This window comes from Pan paniscus, chromosome 20 (assembly GCF_029289425.2).
Source record: "Pan paniscus chromosome 20, NHGRI_mPanPan1-v2.0_pri, whole genome shotgun sequence".
NCBI lineage: Eukaryota > Metazoa > Chordata > Mammalia > Primates > Hominidae > Pan > Pan paniscus.
Window position 1 is genome coordinate 19,732,425 of NC_073269.2, and position 19,308 is coordinate 19,751,732.

The window sequence follows — 19,308 nt, forward strand, 5'->3', positions numbered from 1 at the left end:
AAAATTTAAAGAAAAGTTAAATATGGCTTCATTTCTGCTACTGTAATTCACCTATTAAAAGGACTGTCAGACTATCCACCATACTCTAATCTTTTATTATGCAAGCTGTAAATACAGATGAAGCTTCACTTGCTCACCCGCTGCTCACCTCCTCCCGTGCGGCCTAGCTCCTAACAGGCTGTGGGCCAGTACTGGTCTGTGGCCCAGGGGCTGGGGACCCCTGCACTAAGTTATTTACTACTGTGGACCTATGGGGTGTAGGTGCTTTTTATTGAGCTTCCTGGTGTGTGTTGTTCAGTCTTTGCTGCAGTGACTGGGGCAGCTCTGCTTCGTGCTGTGGACAGGCTGGGATGGTTCTACTCCATATGTCTTGTCAGTGGATTAGCAAGGGCATGCTCTTATTGAAATAGCAGAGGCTTTACTGCTCAGCAGAAATATGCAAGGTCTCTTAGGGGCTACACTTAGAGCTGGCATGCTTTCTATAATCTCTTCCATTGAGGGAAGAGAGAGACCCTCTCATATTGTTTTATATTGTTTTATACTCAGTACCTGTTTTAAGAAAAAAACAAAGAAGTGAAGTCAAAGACAGGCAGCCCGGTGCCAGGCCCAAAACCAGGCCTGGGCCTGCCTGGCGTAAACATAGTAGTTAAAAATCAACTCATGACTTAGAAACCGATGTTATCCATAGATTCCAGACATTGTATAAAAGAACTTTGAAACTCCCTGCTCTGTTCTGTTCCACTCTGGCCACCAGTGCATGCATGCCCTGTCACGTACCCCCTGCTTGCTCAAATCAATCACGACCCTTTCATGTGAAATCCTTAGAGTTGTGAGCCCTTAAAAGGGACAGGAATTTCTCACTCGGGGAGCATGGATTTTAAGACGCTAGCCTGCCAATGCTCCCAGCTGATTAAAGCCACTCCCTTCACTATCTCGGTGTCTGAGGGGTTTTGTTTGCGGCTCGTCCTGCTACACCATAATATAGAATTAGAGGGAACACTTCCTACCTCATTTTATGAGGCAAAAGTTATCCTGGTGATGGCTGGGCATGGTGGCTCATGCCTGTAATCCCAGCACTTTGGGAGGCCGAGGCGGGTGGATCACTTGAGGTCAGGAGTTCAAGACCGGCCTTGCCAGCATGGTGAAACCCCATCTCTACTAAATATACAAAAAATTAGCCAGGCATAGTGGTGCACGCCTGTAGTCCCAGCTACTTGGGAGGCTGAGGCAGGAGAATCACTTAAACCTGGGAGGCGGAGGTTGCAGTGAGCCAAGGTTGCACCACTGCGCTCCAGCACTCCAGCTTGGGCGACACAGCGAGATTCCATCTCAAAAAAAAAAAAAAAAAAAAAGTTATCCGAGTGTCCAAACCAGAAAACATTTACAAGAAAGGAAATCTTCAAACCAATATACCCCATGAACATGGATGCAGAAATTCTCAACAAAATTAACAAATTAAATCCAAAATGTACAAAAATAATTATACACTGTATTAGTCCATTTTCATACTGCTATAAAGATACTACCCTGCCGGGCGCAGTGGCTCACGCCTGTAATCCCAGCACTTTGGGAGGCTGAGGTGGGCGGATCACAAAGTCAGGAGATTGAGACCATCCTGATCTAACTCGGTGAAACCCTGTCTCTACTAAAAATACAAAAAATTGGCCAGGCATGGTGGTGGGCGCCTGTAGTCCCAGCTACTTGGGAGGCTGAGGCAGGAGAATGGCGTGAACCCAGGAGGCGGAGCTTGCAGTGAGCCAAGATTGTGCCACTGCACTCCAGCCCCAGCGACAGAGTGAGACTCCGTATCAAAAAAAAGATACTACCCGATACTGGGTAATTTATAAACAAAAAAGGTTTAATTGCCTCACAGGTCCTTATGACTGGGGAGGCCTCAGGAAACTTACAGTAATGGAGGGGAAGCCAGACACGTCTTCACAAGGCAGCAGGAAAGAGAGGCAGAGAGAGAGAGAGAAGGGGGGCATGCCAGACACTTATCAAACAGCCAGATCTTGTGAGAACTCACTCACTATCACAAGCACAGCAAGGGGGAAATCTGCCCCCATGACCCAATCACCTCCCACCAGGCCCCTTCCTTGACACATGGGGATTACAATTCGAGATGAGATTTGGGTAGGGACACTGAGCCATACCATATTGTACACCATGACCAACAGGATTTAGGTTAGGTCAGTCTCTTTAATAAATGCCATTGGGAAAACTTGAAATCCGCATGTGTAAGAGTGAAATTGGATCCTATTTCACGCCGTATATAAAATTCACTCAAAATGGATTAAAGACTTAAACATAAGACCTGAAACTGTAGAGCTACTAGATGAAAACATAGTGGAAAGACTGCATGACATTGGTCTGGGCAATAATTTTTTGGAAATGACCCCAGAAGCACAGGCGACAAAAGGAGACAAAATGTAAAATGAGATTACATCAAACTAAAAACTTCTGAATGGCAAAGAAAAGCAATGAGCAGAGTGAAAAGACAACCTATGGGTTGGCAGGAAACATTCACAAACCACCCATCTGATAAGGGATTCATATCCAAAATATATAAGGAACCCAAACAGCTCAATAGCAATAAAACATATATCCTGATCTTAAAAAATGGACAAAGAACCTGGATAGATATACAAAATGGCCAACAGGAATATGGAAAATGCTCCTTTATTTATTTATTTTTTTTTGAGACAGAGTTTCATTCTTGTTGCCCAGGCTGGAGTGCAATGGTGCGATCTCGGCTCACTGCAACCTCCACCTCCCGGGTTCAAGAGATTCTCCTGCCTCAGTCTCCTGAGTAGCTGGGATTACAGGCACCCACCATCATGCCCAGCTAATTTTTGTATTTTTAGTAGAGACAGGGGTTTCACCATGCTGGCCAGGCTGGTCTCGAACTCCTGACCTCAGGTGATCCACCTGCCTCGGCCTCCCAAAGTGCTGGGATTACAGGCGTGAGCCACCGTGCCTGGCCGGGAAAATGCTTCTTAACTGAACAGACCTCTTCTTGGCCAAAGGAATCCCAGAAAAACTTTTAAAACTTCACTTCCAGCCATGACGGGACGAGAGGTCAAACACACCTCGTTATACCCCTTCCTTTTCATGGTTCACTACACAACAACCAACCAGCATTAATAAAATAGAGACCATGAGACTGGCAGAACAGACTTCTTGTGGCAATAAGATACCCAATTATAAGCAGGGCCTAACGCCATGCCCGGCAAGCATTAAGTCACACACCCTACCCTTAAAGAAGAATTTATGTTCTACCTGCCACATGGTTTTTATTTTTCTCTAGCAGCTAAACAAGCTCTGGACTCAGGGTCAGCAATATTAAAACAATTTGCAGCTCCACCAGATGCTAACTGACCCCCAGCCCCTATTCCAGCAGCCATAACTACTGCTTTGATTGGGCAAGAGACTGATTGGGCAACTTTCTCCTGATAAGAAGACCACTGACTGTGGACTGGCTCTGGCTCGTCTACAGAGGCTGCTCACTTGCGTGCTTTTCTGTTCTGAAAAGAACTTTTGAGGGATAGGGTCTACTTGTAATACATTTAAATGTTAAAGTCTCCACTCCAAAGTGGGCATGGGTTGTATGTTGCATGAGTGTTTGTTTCATACACGTGCACCAGGGCCAGCTTCATGAATATTCATATCTCCTCCTATAACCTGTTGAATATGTATGTCTAGCCAACCCATTGAGCATAAAGCTCTTAGCTCTTACCCCAACCCCTCCTCCTTAGAAATGCCTGTCTCTCTGGTATTGGCTAGAGGCTGTGCTTCCCAGTCTGTGGGATTGCCATCTTGCAGGCTGTAACCCTTTACAAGAAATAAAGTCTCCTTTCCTTTTCTAAATTTATAAATTGTGGGGGGTTTAAAAGTTAACGTAGCCACATAAACATGTTTCCCTTAGTTTAGAAGGGAAAAACAATTTTCTGGAGATATCAAGGGCTGTGTCCCCACCGCAAGTCAATGCTTTTTGATGATCCTAAGGACCTAATCAAGAGAGTTTCCTTGAGTCTCTGAGTTTGTGTGTGTGTGTGTGTGTGTGTGTGTGTGTGTGTCTGTGTGTGTGTGTGTGTTGAGACAAGGTCTTGCTCTGTTGCCCAGGCAGGCGTACAGTGGTGCAATCATGGCTCACTGCAGCCTCCACCTCCCCAGCTCAAGCCATCCTCCCACCTCAACCTCCCAGGTAGCTGGGACTACAGGAACCTGCCACCATGCCCAGTTAATTTTTAAAAAATGTTTTTTAGAGATGGGGTCTTGCTATGTTGCCCAGGCTGGTCTTGAACTCCTGGGCTTAAGTAATCCTCCCCACTTGGCCTCCCAAAATGTTGGGATTACAGACATGAGCCGCCATGTTCTGCTGAGTCTCTGACTTTAGAGGAAACTTTCAGTGAAAGGAGCGTACCCCATAAGTGTATACATCTACTATACACCCACAAAAATTTTTTTAAAAAGTTAAAGAAAGGAGTGATAAGGTGTGTGATGGTTAATACTGAGTGTCAACTTGATTAAACTGAAGGATGCAAAGTATTGATCCTGGGTGTGTCTGTGAGGGTGTTGCCAAAAACGATTAACATTTGAGTCAGTGAACGGAAAGAGGCAGACCCACCCTCAATCCGTGTGGGCACCATCTAGTCAGCTGCCAGCGTGGCTAGAATAGAGCAGGCAGAAGAAATTGGAAGGAGCCGACTTGCTGAGTCTTCCAGCTTTCATCTTTCTCCCATGCTGAATGCTTCCTGCCCTCGAACATCAGACTCCAAGTTCTTCAGCTTTTGGACTCTTGGACTTACAGCAGTGGTTTACCAGAGGTTCTTGGGCCTTCAGCCACAGACTGAAGGCTGCACTATTGGCTTCCCTAATTTTGAGATTGTGGGACTCAGATTGTCTTCCTTTCTGCTCAGCTTGAAGATGATCTGTTGTAGGACTTCACCTTGCGATCATGTGAGTCAATACTCCTTAATAAACTCCACTTCATATATACATCTATCCTATTAGTTCTGTCCCTCTAGAGAAGCCTGACAAATAGAAGGTGCTAGGAGGTTAGATATCTGGAAGGCAGGTGAGTTATTGGAGAAGGAGTAAAAATTAATCAAATAAATAATTGGGTTCACCGATTGTCTAACATGGTCTCTTGGGAACAGAGAATGAGCAGGAAAAATTTCCTTACTGTCCAGACAGGAGTCCACAGAGAAATCAGACACTTACGGGTTAGTAAGTTCCAGCAGTAAGAGGGGAGGTGCCTAATGAGCAGATACAGGGAGCTGTGGCCCTCAGAGAATACAATAGAGAAAAAAAATGTCTAACAAACCCACTAATAGATTAACCCTCACAAGGAAATAATTGCAAAGTAAAGCTTGCTATCATACCCCAAAAGTAGGCTAGCTAATCTGAGTCCCAGACTGGGGACTGGGCTGAATGGGACCCTTCAGCCCATTCCAGGTGGGAATGGAAGTCCAATTGTTAAGACTCTGCAAAGGACATGATCTCATTCCTTTTTATGGCTGCATAGTATTCCATGGTGTATATGTACCACGCTTTCTTCAACCAGTCTGTTGTTGATGGGCATTTAGGTCGAGTCCATGTTTTCGCTCCAATTAATTGATCTACTTTAAAAAATAGTGGTCATCTTTTGCTGCTATGTAGAACATAAATCTGGCTAGAGGACCTATGCCTCACTCTTTCCTGCTGTCTCGTCTGGGGACAGAGCTTCATCCTCTATCATCAACCATTCAGGGTAAAATTCAGACTTCCATCTGGAGATCCTCTTCTCTGAGACCCCGTCCAGGTGAGCCCAGGAGCCCTCAGCAGGTTTCATGGGAAAGGTTCAGAGAGAACGGAAGCTGGGAACGTTTACCTGAAGTCACCTGAGAGCCAATCCAACTTAGGCCAGCGCCAAGAGGTTGCTATGTTTGTTTGCTTAGTTGACTGATTATTTCATAATCAATCTATTTAGTATGCTAAAAAGAGCAGCGTCTGTTAGACTCAGCAATGCAGAGACCACTGCTGACAATTAAGTGGTGGGAATGGAATTCCAACTGGTAAGACTGAAGAAGGAATGGGAGCTAAAAAGTGGTGCTGGTAACATCAGTTCATAGTCAAGGAGTTTTGCAGGTAAGAGAGAAAAAAAACTGAGTATTAAGTGTAAAGGATATACAGCAAACTGAGGGCTTTTAAAATATTTTTAATATTGGGTGTATTTGAGTATGTTCCTGTATCCATTAAAAAGATCACACCAATGTATTATTTGCAAATGCTACCTTGCCACAGCAGTTAATAAGTCATACATTTTATTTTATTTATTTATTTATTTATTTTTGAGACGGAGTCTCGCTCTGTCCCCTAGACTGGAGCGCAGTAGTGGCACGATCTCAGCTCACTGCAAGCTCCGCCTCCCGGGTTCATGGCGTTCTCTTGCCTCAGCCTCCTGAGTAGCTGGCATTACAGGTGCCCACCACTGCGCCCGGCTAATTTTTGTATTTTTAGTAGAGATGGGGTTTCACCGTCTTGGCCAGGCTGGTCTTGAACTCTTGACCTCGTGATCCACCCGCCTCAGCCTCCCAAAGTGCTGGGATTACAGGCATGAGCCACTGCGCCCAGCCACCTGCCTTTTTTATAATAGCCGTCCTAACAGGTTTGAGGTGACATCTCATTGTGGTTATAATGTACATTTCTCTGATGATCAGTGATGTTGAGCATTTTTTCATGTACCTGTTGGCCAGCTGTATGTCTTCTATTGAGACATGTCTCTTCATGTCCTCTGCCTATTTTATTTTTTTTAAACTGGGTTACTTGTTTCCTTGCTGTTGAGTTTCTTCTGTATTGGGATATTAACCCCTTATCATATGTGTGGTTTGCAAATGTTTTCTCTCCTTCCATAGGTTGCCTCTCTGTTGATTGTTTTCTTTGCTGTGCAGAAGGTTTTTAATTTGATGTAATCCCTCTTGTCTATTTTCACTTTCGTTGCCTGTGTTTTGAGGGGTATATTTTAAAACCATTGCCCAGACTACTGCTTTCTGCCTATATTTTATTCTGGAAGGTTTATAGCTTCAGGTGTTATCCTTAAATGTTTTTAAAAATTTGCGTAAATTGGTTGGGTGCAGTGGTTCATGCCTGTAATCCCAGAACTTTGGGAGGCTGAGACGGTCAGATCACTTGAGGTCTAGAGTTCGAGACCAGCCTGGCAAACATGGCGAAACCCCATCTCTACTAAAAATAAAAAAATTAGGTGGGCGTGGTGGCATGTGCCTGTAATCCCAGCTACTCGGGAGGCTGAGGCAAAAGGATTGCTTGAACTTGGGAGGTGGAGGTTGTGGTGAGCCAAGGTTGTGCCACTGCACTCCAGTCTGGGTGACAGAGCAAGACTCCGTCTAAAAAAATAAAAAATAAATAAAATTTGTGTAAATTTAAGGGGTGTAAGTGCAGTTTTGTTGCATGGGTATTTTGCCTAGTGGTGAAGTCTGGGCTTTTAGTGTAACCATCACCCAAATAATGTACATTGTACCCATTAAGTAATTTATCAGTCCTAACCCCCTCTCATCTTCCCACCCTTCCGGGTCTCCAATGTCTATTATTCCACATTGTATATTTATGTGTCCACATTATTTAGCTCCCACTTGTAAGTGAGAACATGCAGTATTTGACTATTTCTGAGTTATTTCACTTAAGATAATGGCCTCTAGTTTCATCCGTGTTTAAGTCTTTAACCTATTTTCATTTAATTTTTGTATATGGGTGAAATGAGGGTCTAATTTCATTCTTCTGCATATGGATATCCAGTTTTCCCAGCACCGTTTATTGAAGAGATGGTACTCTCACTATTGTGCTTTTTTTTTTTTTTGGCAATTTGTCAAAAATAAAAATTGGCTGTAAATACATGGATTTATTTCTGGGCTCTGTATTCTTTTCCATTGGTCAATGTGCCCCAATACAGTGCGCTTTCCATTTACCTTCTCCCCTCTGATTCACATGAATAATAAAACAAAGTCCCCAGATTTTCTGGATAATAAATGTATCCATACATGGAGCTCCCTAACTTTTATGGCTTTCACCCAAGGGACAGGATCCTAAATTATTTAGCTCTGGGAGTTGATGGGGCTCTGCATTCATGAATCCCTTGAAACTAAAGAGAACAAAGAGGTAACTTTCTTTTTCAACTTTTATTTTGGAATCATGGGGTATATGTGTAGGTTTGTTACAAAGATATATTGTGTGATACTAAAGTTTGGGGTATGGCTGAACCCATCACCCAGGTAGTGAGTACCCAAGAGGTAGTTTTTCAGCCCTTTTCCTACTCCCTTTCTCCCCACTATAGTAGTCTCCAGTGTCTGTTGATCCCAACTGTATGTCCATGTGTACCCAATGTTTAGCTCGCACTTATAAGTGAGAACATGAAGTATTTGGTTTTCTGTTTCTGCATTAGTTCACTTGGGATAATGGCCTTGAGTCCTCTCCATGTAGCTACAAAGGACATGGCTTTTTCTTTTTTATGGCTGCATAGTATTCCCTGGTGTGTACATACTACATTTTCTTTATCCAATACACCATTGATGAGCACCTGCAATGATTCCATGTCTTTGCTATTGTGAATAGCACCACAATGAACATATGGGTGAATGAGTCCTTTTGGCAGGATGATTTATTTTCCTTTGGCTATATACTCAATAATGGGATTTCTGGGTCAAATGGTAGTTCAACTCAGTTTTTTGAGAAATCTCCAAACTGCTTCCCACAGTGGCTGGACTAATTTACATTCCCACCAACAGTGTATAAGTGGATATTATGCTCATGAAATAAGCCAGAGAGAGGAATAAAAAATGCTACATTATTTCACTTATATGTGGAATCTAAACAATGTCAAATACTGACCAGGTGTGGTGGTGGTTCATGCCTGTAATCCCAGCATTTTGGGAGGTCAAGATGGGATCACCATTTGAACTCAGGAATTCGAGACCAGCCTGGGCAACAGAGCAAGATGTCATCTCTACTAAAAATGTGAAAAAGTGAGCCAGGCATGGTGGTGTGAGCCTGTGGTTCCAGCTACTCAGGAGGCTGAGGCAAGAGGATGGCTTCAGCCTGGGACATCGAGGCTTCAGTGAGCTACCATCACACCACTCTACTTCAGTCTGGGTGACAGATTGAGATCTTGTGCTTAAAATGTAAAATACATAGAAATAGAGAGTACAATTCTGGCTATGGAGGGGTGAGAATGGGAGGAGTGGGGAATGGGAAAATGTGGGTCAAAACGTACAGAGTTGTGGTTATGTAGGATGAATAAGCCTAGACATCTAATGTACACTATGAGGACTATAGTTAAAAATATTATACTGTACACTGTGAATTTTCTAAGAGTAGAGTTTAGGTGCTCTTTCCACCAAAATAGGTAACTATTTGAGGCGATGGACTCAGGATCTTTTCATTTGCTTTAGCCAAAAGAATATGGTGGAATTGAGTGTCCCTCAAGGGAACTTGGCATGTTTCTGTTGCTCTCTCCTGTAACTCTGCCTCTGCCATGCAAACAAGTCCAGGCCAGCCAGCTTTAGGAGGAGAGGACATGTAAAGCCATGTTAAGACAGTTGGCAAGCTGTCCCAACTGTGGCCACCTTAGGTCAGCCCACAGCCAACAAGCCTCCAAATGTAAGAGAACTCAGGCAAGATCAGCAAAGCCCTACTGTTGACTCACAGCTGACTACAGCTTCATGAGGAGGACAGGAGAGACCAGAAGACACCCCCAATGTAGACTCCCTATGAGACAAGAAAAGCATCATCTTAAACCATTTACTATGAGATGACTTGTTATTCAGCAATAGCTTACTGTTACAATAATCATTGCAAATAGAACTGAGGACATTCAGAATAGTCTGCTGCTTCTTATTTTGGCATTTGTTCTAATACTTGGAAGCATTCATGATTCCCTGGATACTCATGTATATTTCAGATAACTGTATTAAAAAAAAGACTACTGTTGAGATTCCCCATCTAGGTGATCTGGAGAGGTTAGAATGAGATGTATGTTTTTTGCAGGAATAATTTGTGCACCTGAATCACAATTTTCCATTCCCAGAGACATAATGGGATAAGTTAAAGGTTTGGTGTGAGTCACCCTTTTCACCTGAATCACAATTCCCCATTCCCAGAGGCATGACTGGGGAGAAGCTCAAGGTTTTGTGTGAGTCATTCTTTAATCATGAGTATTTAAGAGAATTTAGAGCATAAAAGAGATGAATAAATTGATGATACATTGAATATTGTTCACTGACCTGCACTTTAATGTTTACGACAAAATTTTATAATGAAGGAGGTATTTTGGTTAGTGGGATAGAAGGATTCGTATTTGTAGGGAGCACTAAAAATTTTGAAGCAAAAACAGAAGTATGGATGCATGAAACATTATAGACCATGGCACCAAAACCATCACTCCAATAAATAAACTTATATATGGGCACTAAGCTTCCATACTTCAGTGAGTCCATGCACATCATAAAAACAAGTCTTCCATAGCAATTCAATGTATGATTGACAATTTTACTCCATCATATTTAAGGTCATCTCTGACTGTAAGTCCATATTAAGTTAATCAACATATGCAAGTTTGTCTTTCAGTGGGCATTGCACTTGGAACATATTTTTGATAAACAATTTTTGCCTTACTGTACTATGCCAGGGAGTATGGCAGATACTGTGGACATGGCACCGACAAAGACATGATGTCCTAATGAGGACAACACAATCTCATGACCAGCTGCAAAATACACAAGTATGTTCAGGTCTACATTATCAGGAGGAGCATTGAAGGTAGAGACAGACATAGGACTGAAGAATACAAAAGTGAACAAATTGTGGTCTCAGGTCATACTCCACTATAAATTTACATCAATTACCCCAATTGCCAAGTGTAGTCTATGCCACAGGAGACATACAACTCTTCCCTGTATGAGACAAATGGAAATCTCCAAAGTGTTTCTGATCCAAAGTCGGAAATAACCTTGAGAAAGTAGGAAAACAACAAAGAGAAAAAACTGTTGGATATCAGAGAGCAGAAAGCTTAATAAAAGGAGTTGCTTAAATTCTACAAGACCAGTTGAAATCACAACAAATTGAAACTCCCAGAAATATAATAAGTATTAATAGAAGGAGCAAGTTCTATTTCCACTATCTGATTGAAGAATGACAGTTACTACCTCTGAAGCTTAGAGCCCTGCAATCATGGGCACTTCTTGAAAAATTGCCCTTTCATTGTTCCCCACAACAAATGTATTCCCAGAGCCCTCTTTATGTCTTTATTCCTCAGACTATAGATAAAGGGGTTCAGCATGGGGGTGACCACAGTGTACATCACTGAGGCTGTTGCACTTGAGTGTGAGTTGCGGGTGGCAGCAGAACTAAGGTACACCCCTAGGATTGCACCATAAAATAAGGAGACAACTGAGAGGTGAGATGCACAGGTGGAAAATGCCTTGTACTTCCCCTGAGCTGATGAGATTTCATGTATGGAGGAAATTATCTTAGAGTAAGAGTAAAGGATCCCAGTCAGGGGACCTCCACCCAGCAGCGCAACTGTAAAATATATCACCATGTGATTAAGAAAGCTATCAGAACAAGCAAGTTGGATGACCTGATTAAGTTCACAGAAAAAGTGGGGGATTTCTAAGGCTGTGCAGAAGGACAGCCGTACTACCATTAAGATTTGTAGCAAGGAATACAGAGCACTCATGGTCCAGGACGCCAGAACCAGCAGTCCACAGAGGTGAGGGTTCATAATGACCATGTAGTGCAGGGGGTGACAGATGGCCACAAACCGATCATAGGCCATCACGGCCAGGAGGAAGTTTTCAAATCCAGCAAAGAGTATGAAAAAATACATCTGCATGAGGCAGGCTGTGTAGGTGATGACTTTGTTCTGTGTCTGGATGTTCATCAGCATTTTTGGAATGGTGGTGGAAGTAACACAAATGTCAGCAAAGGACAGGTTGGAGAGGAAGAAGTACATGGGGGTGTGGAGGTGGGAGTCTGAGATTGTGGCCAGGATGATGAGCAGGTTCCCGAGCACAGTGACCAGGTACATGGACAGGAACAGCCCAAAGAGGAAGGGTTGCAGTCCAGGTTCTTGTGAAAATCCCAGAAGAAGAAATTCTGAAATTTGTGTATCATTTCCTGGTTCCATTTGATTGAAGTGACTATCAGAGAGAGAGAGAGAGAGAAAGAGGGAAACGAGACAGGCATGCATTGCTAACCTTTCAGAAATACCATCATTTATATTTTATAGCCAATAAATTATCTTACATTTTGTGTATGAATCTGGTTCTCTTTAAGGGATCTCCATGTCATCTCTGATCAGGAACTCCTTCCCACTCTCAGCCTTAACTGAAGACAGCGTACATTCTGCAGTTAGAATAAGAACTTCTGGCTGGGCACGGTGGCTTATGCCTGTAACCCCAGCACTTTGGGAGGTCAAAGCAGGCGGATCACGAGGTCAAGAGGTTGAGACCATCCTGGCCAACATGGTGAAACCCTGTCTCTAGTAAAAATACAAAAATTAGCCTGGTGTAGTGGCATGCGCCTGTAGTCCCAGCTACTTGGGAGGCTGAGGCAAGGAGAATCTCTTGACCCCGGGAGGCAGAAGTTGCAGTGAGCTGAGATCATGCCACTGCACTCCAGCCTGGTGACAGAGCGAGACTCCATCTCAAAAAAAAAAAAAAAAAAGAATGAGAACTTCTTCTATGCATTTGAGGAATATAAATTGAATGTTGACCATGTTCTTGTCACTGTCTAGATAATGAGTGAACAATGCTGAAAAACAAAAGTCCCTACAATCTAATGATGAAGAAAGAATATAAACAAATTAAACAATCACATAATATGTCAGATGGGAACAGGCGCTTGGAAAATAAACAAAGCAGGTAAAAAGGAGGGAGGGTATGAAGTGTTTCTTTTGTTTTTTGTTTGTTTGTTTGCTGATTATTATTCAAGACCTGCAAACAAGGTGATGTTTGAAAAAAGATCTCAAGGAAGACAGGGCAAGAGTCATGAAGTTATCTGTTGAAGTGGGTGCCTGGCAGGAGGAATGGCAGTACAAAAACTTTGAGGGCCTCCCAAAGTGCTGGAATTACAGGCATGAGCTACTGCATTTGGCTCAAGGAAAGCTTTTAATATCAGATTCATTTTTCCCTACAGAATGTAGAATTGGTACAAGAAATTCCAGTTCACAAGTCTGTATACACATGTAAACTTGGACTTCCATTTTGGTATGACTGTTTTCAGCCCTGTGTTTAAAGAAACATAAAACAGCTGTTCAATAAACAGAGTGAGAGAAATTAAACAGACCCCAGTAAGGAAAAAGGTCTAATAAACTCAGGTAATCCCTCAGAAAAAGGACAAAAATACATTGCAAGGGTGCAATGGGTAGGTTAGCAAGAAAGGAACTGACTCCAAGGAGACAAAGCCTTGCTGGGGATCTTATAGGATGGAAAATAAAAGCTTCCCTGGTTATGGTTACATTTCAGCTTCCATTGTATCTCCTCGATGCCTGGCAAAATAAATAAAAGATCAAAAATAAAGAATTCTGACATCTTTATTGACTTCATGGTTTTTAATTTAACAATAGTATTTAATTATGTCGGTTTTAATGATGATTAAAGTTTTAGCTTTCCTTTTGGAACTAGAAATAAGTAAATAAAGTTATCCAAAAGACAAGACTGTGGAGTCCTAATTAGGGAAATGGAGTCAGGCTGGCTGAAGCAGGGAAAAACAAAAAGAGAAGATAGATAAGCTCTAAGTCTGCCTTTCTTCATGGTCCAGGACACACAACCCTCGTGTGGCAATGACTCACAATCTTCCTGCACCCGTCTTATCACCAGACCCTCAGCTGATGGAAAAATGCAAGTTAGTTCACTGCAACCTTGGCATTATCAGTACCGCACAAAGCCCTCAGCCCTCTTCAGCTCACAGCACAAGCACTATCCTATAAAATCCCCAGCAAGCCTTTGTCTCCTTGCAGTCAGCTCCTTTCTTGCTAACCTGCCCATTGCACCCTTGCAATGTATTATTATCCTTTCTCTAATTAAATTTGCCTTTCTTTATCTACAACTGTCTTGGTAAATTCTTACTGCCTACATGATACCGGCCCCAGATAGCTGCTACCCATGACAAAAACTAATGATACCCTTTTTGGCAACAAAGGTACAGATCGCATATCCTAATAGAAAAATGGAGCAAAGAGAATAAGCCAACAATTCACAAAAAGAAACATACAAACAATGACAAAATTTGGGCATTTTTATATGAAACAGTAAAAGACTCATTTTTTTCTGTGCCTATTCCGTATTTACTTGATCAATTGGTTTTTATATGAATTGAGAGTGGATGAAGCTGTCCCTTTCTCACTTTTCTTGTATTTCCTGTGAGGCCTTTATTTTATTTTATTATTTTATTATTTTTTTTTGAGACAGAGTCTCGCTCTGTCGCCCAGGTTGGAGTGCAATGGTGCAATATTGGCTCACTGCAAGCTCAGCCTCCCGGGTTCACGCCATTCTCCTGCCTCAGCTTCCTGAGTAGCTGGCATTACAGGTGCCCGCCACTGCGCCTGGCTAATTTTTGTATTTTTAGTAGAGATGGGGTTTCACCATGTTAGCCAGGATGGTCTCGATCTCCCGACCTCGTGATCCGCCTGCCTCGGCCTCCCAAAGTGCTGGGATTACAGGCATGAGCCACCGCGCCTGGCCTATTTTATTTTTTTTTGCTACTTGTGGACTTTGAATTTTGATCACTTTTTTGACAAATCCAATGAGCTTGTTTCTGGTCTTTGTCCAACATGAAAATGCCTGCCCAGACCATATTATATATTAAATTTTGCACACATCATGACTATTCTATTCTATTCTGTTGTATTCTATTTATTCATTGTTGAGATAGGGTCTTACTCTCTTGCTAAAGATGGAGTGCAGTGGTGCAATCATAACTCACTGCAGCCTCAAATTTCTGGGCTTATATAATACTCATGCCTCAGCTTCTTGAATGGCTGGGACGAAAGGCATGTGTCACCATACCTGGCTAATTTTGTTCATGCTTTGTAGAGACAGGGTCTTGTTTTGTTGCCCAGGCTGGTCTCAAACTCTTGGCTTCATGTGATCCTCCCAGCTGGGCCTCCCAAAGTGCTGGAATTATAGGCATGAGTCACCTCGCTTGGCCTGACAATTCTATTACTTTACACTAAGAAATATTCTTTATTTGATTTACACCTTATGACATTGCATCATGCACCTTTATTTAATTCTACTGTATTTTCACCATTATAGCACAAGGTCAAAATGAGCAGGGATGTTACCATGGATGTTTACTTACGTATTTTTTTCCCTCCTTCCCTCCCTCCCTCCCTTCCTTCCTTCTCTCTCTCTCTCTTTCTTTCTTTTTTCTTTTTTTTTTTTTTAATGGAGCCTTGCTCTGTCACCAGGCTGGAGTGCAGTGGCGCGATCTCGGCTCACTGGCAACCTCCGCCTCCTGGGTTCAAGCGATTCTCCTGCCTCAACCTCCCAAGTAGCTGGGATTACAGTCATGAGCCACAACACCTGGCTAATTTTTGTATTTTTAATAGAGTCGGGGTTTCACCATGTTGGCCAGGATGGTCTCGATCTCCTGACCTCGTGATCCACCCACCTCGGCCTCCCAAAGTGTTGGGATTACAGGCCTGAGCCACAGTACCTGGCCACCTTCGTATTTTCATAAAAAGATGTGACGATGTACGCATTATTAAAAAAAGAATTATAAAATTAGAATGGCAGGAGAATAAAACCAGGTTAAATATAATCAACTGTAGTGAATAAAATTGTTGAAGTATTGAAAATTAACTGACATGATATAATACTAATTTAATCATATCAACATAAATTAATAAATTGGCAAAAATCTAGATATAAAAGAATATGGCATACACTGTTCATAAAAAACTTGCACAGAGCAGATGCTCAGTTATTATTTGCTGAATGAATAAGGACTTTGTTCTCAGTATACATGGGCATTTAATATACAGCAAGCTTGTATTTCAATTTAGTTAGAAAGGATTGGATATTTAAATAAATTCTGTCATAAACAGCTATTTGTCTGGAATAAATAAAATTGGTCACCTACCTCACACATCTTATACAAAGTCAGAGGAATTAAAAACCTCAGTATCGGCCAGGTACGGTGGCTCATGCCTGTAATCCCAGCACTTTGGAAGGTCAAGGTGGGTGGATCACTTGAGGTTGGGAGTTCAAGACCAGCCTGGGCAACATGGCGAAACCCCATCTCTACCAAAAATACAAAAATTAGCTGGGTATGGTGGCACTTGCCTGTAGTCCAAGCTACTCAGGAGGCTGAGGTGGGAGAATCTCTTGGATCCAGGAAGCGAAGGTTGCAGTGAGCCAAGATCGCACCACTGCATTCCAGCCTGGTTGACATGCTACTGGTTGACAGGGCGAGACTCCGTCTCAAAAAAAAAGTAAACAATGCCTTTTCCATGAAAACAGGGAAACTACATATGAAATCTGTGGGTGGGCAAATCACCTTAACTAAGGCAATAATTGCAGAAGTAAGATGATAGGTATATATTTAACTAAAGAATATTTTAAACTTTTTATGGCTAATAAATTTCCCCAAAAGTCAACTGAAAAAGAATCATTAAAAAAATAATTTTAAACGCTGGTAACTATATAAAAATGGGCGTATAGTAAACATAAGGCAATCAAGATCTTGATCAAATATATGAATATTTGCTCAAAGTCAGTAATATTTTAAGAAAACAGTAAGAAATCTCACGTCCATCAGCCTGAGCGGGGATGGAGTGGGGAACTTTCTCAGCTGTCATAGATTTGTGTTGGAATTTTTAAACAGATGGCAAACGGGTACTCTAATTTTGGTGACAGAAATAAGTGTCATAATGTCTTGTGGAAACAATCTCCAGACAGATAAAATATTAAAAACACATACAGGCTGGGTGTGGTGGCACACGTCTGCAATCCTAGCACTTTGGGAGGCTGAGGCAAGTAAATTGCTTGAGCCCAGGAGTTCGAGACCAGCCTGGACAACGTGGTGAAACTCCATCTCTACAAAAGAAATACAAAAATTAGCCTAGCATGGTGGTGCACACCAGTAGTTCCAGCTACTTGGGAGACTGAGGTGGGAGGATCACCAGAGCCAAGGAGGTTGAGGCAGCAGTGAGCTGAGATCATGCTACTGCATTCCAGTAGTAGCATGGACAGAGGCTTGCACGACAGAGTGAGGCTCTGTCTCAAAGAAAAAACAAACAAACAACAAAACTCCAAAAACCAGGAAGCCAGCAGATATTCCTCGCCACAGTGTTTCTCAATCTCAGCACTATTGATATTCTGGGCTAGATCACTCTCTTTGATAAAGTCTATCCTATACACTGTGAGTTGTTTAGAAGCATCAAATCACAGGTCTAAACAACACACAAATATATTCAGCCACGCAAGTGAGGAAATAAATGCAAGTACAGCTCATTAGTACATAGTCTCTCACCTATTAAATATTTTGTATTATCTGAACACCTAGCGTAAGAGAAAATCCTGCAAAATATACGCATTATGAACTGCTGTTGCAAAATGGTATTTGCAAGCAATCCGTTCATCTGGATTTTTCTCACGGGCATAGAATCAAACTGAAATATGCTCCATTTTAAAAGTAAAAAGGAAATGTCTTTACATGACGGTATATCCCTCCACAGCCAATACACGATTTCTCTACTCCCCTTAATTACAAAGATGTATGTTGTACTTTTACAAAAATCATTTTACACCTCCTATTCCTTCTAATTGGGCTTCTGTGACCTTCACTAAATGTCAACAGTCGTCACCCTTGCATTGCCTAGTTCAGTGTTCACTTTTCTTTTTTTGCATCATAAAACGAGACATTACTTAGTTAATTAATCAACCAAGCAAATAACCGCAGCAATATCTTGGCTCTGGGCTAGGCTGGACTGGCTCTCAGGTGATCTCAGGTAAATATTCTCTGCATCTATTCCGTCTATTGTTTTCCTGCAGTTCCCACTGGGCTCTCCGACTCACCAGGAGGGGATCTCTCCGAGGAACAGTTCCTTGTGTAAGTGCAAATTCCTTACTGGATGATTGATGGTGGAGACTGAAGCTCCGCTCAGCAGACTAGGCAGCAGGAAAGAGTCAAGCGTCTGTCTCTGAGCCAGACTTAGGACTTCAAAAGAAACAATGATATTCCATTCAACCCAGGGGTGCCTGAGGGACAACAGCAGATGAAATATTTATAGCTTCCCACATCTGCTCAATAGGCACATTTCTTCTTGTTATTTGAAACCCTGAGTACATTATGTCCCTGTGGGACATTGCTTTGCACAGAAAGAAAAAAAATCCTGCAGATTCTCTGTTCCCAAGAGACTGGATGAACCAGTCTTTCTTACTCTTTCAACATGAACTCTCCTTTCTTCCAGAAGTCTAACTTTGTAACAACTGTTCCAATCCTGAGACAAAGTTTTCTTCAAATCTAAGACTGAGAAACCCATCTTGCCTACTCCCCTTAAATCTCCAAAGCATCGACTTATTGTGGGAATACAGCCCCTGATACCATAAGAAAATTTCTCTTTTTTTTTGAGACGGAGTCTCACTGTGTCACCCAGGCTGGAGTGCAGTGGTGTGATCTCAGCTCACTGCAACCTCCGCCTCCTGGGTTCAAGTGATTCTTCTGCCTCAGCCTCCCGAGTAGCTGGAACTACAGGTGCTCACCCCCATGCCCGGCTAATTTTTATATTTTTAGTAGAGAAGGGGTTTTGTCATGTTGGCCAGGCTGGTCTCGAACTCCTGACCTCAGGTCATCCACCCGCCTTGGCCTCCCACAGTGCTGGGATTACAGGCATGAGCCACTGTGCCTGGCCCAACATCTGAAAATTTCCATCTCATTCTTCAACTAGAGGGAGTACTGTGTTCCTTTGATATAAATCATGGCTTGGCTGTACTCCTTGGCTTCATGATGTTTTCACCAAAACAATTTGTAATTTAATGCTTGTCAGACAAATTAAGAACTGTCTTTTAGTTCTTCATTGATAAAATGTGTACCAATTACAAGAGATATATTTAGACCCTTTTATGCACATTGTCCTGAGAATGGCACCTTATAAGGATTATTTTATCTAATGTTTATAAATGTTTATTTTATGTGGTCGGTACTGTCATGAGCATCATTCTACGTATGCAGTAATGGGGCTCAGAAAGATTCAGTGATCTGCTCAACATTATAAACCAAGAAAGGGATGAATGGTTGAAACTCCTTCAT

General features: G+C 42.3%; 2 protein-coding genes across 6 annotated transcripts in view; both read right to left on the reverse strand.

Annotated features, from left to right (window-relative positions):
* The window catches only part of LOC100978567 (olfactory receptor 7C1), a 36,630-nt gene extending 18,457 nt beyond the window's left edge, over positions 1 to 18,173 (reverse strand). For both annotated transcript variants that reach the window (XM_055103206.3, XM_055103205.3), the window contains exon 1: positions 18,075 to 18,173. The gene's annotated coding sequence lies outside the window, so the exon portion shown is untranslated. The remainder of the gene's footprint in view (positions 1 to 18,074) is intronic.
* On the reverse strand, positions 9,889 to 18,186 carry LOC100978244 (olfactory receptor 7A5). Of its 4 annotated transcripts, XM_055103207.3 has the most exons (3): positions 18,075 to 18,186; positions 12,298 to 15,167; positions 9,889 to 12,191 (listed from the first exon to the last, which is right to left on the reverse strand). In XM_055103207.3, the coding sequence occupies exon 3, from the start codon at positions 12,176 to 12,178 to the stop codon at positions 11,219 to 11,221; it is 960 nt and encodes a 319-aa protein (XP_054959182.2). In that variant the 5' UTR covers positions 12,179 to 12,191; positions 12,298 to 15,167; positions 18,075 to 18,186; the 3' UTR covers positions 9,889 to 11,218. The 4 variants fall into 4 exon arrangements, with proteins under 4 accessions (XP_054959182.2, XP_003813646.4, XP_034801327.3 ...); XM_003813598.6 differs by lacking the exon at positions 12,298 to 15,167; XM_034945436.3 differs by lacking the exon at positions 18,075 to 18,186 and having other exon boundaries at positions 15,060 to 16,484.
* Positions 18,187 to 19,308: the final 1,122 nt, after the last annotated feature.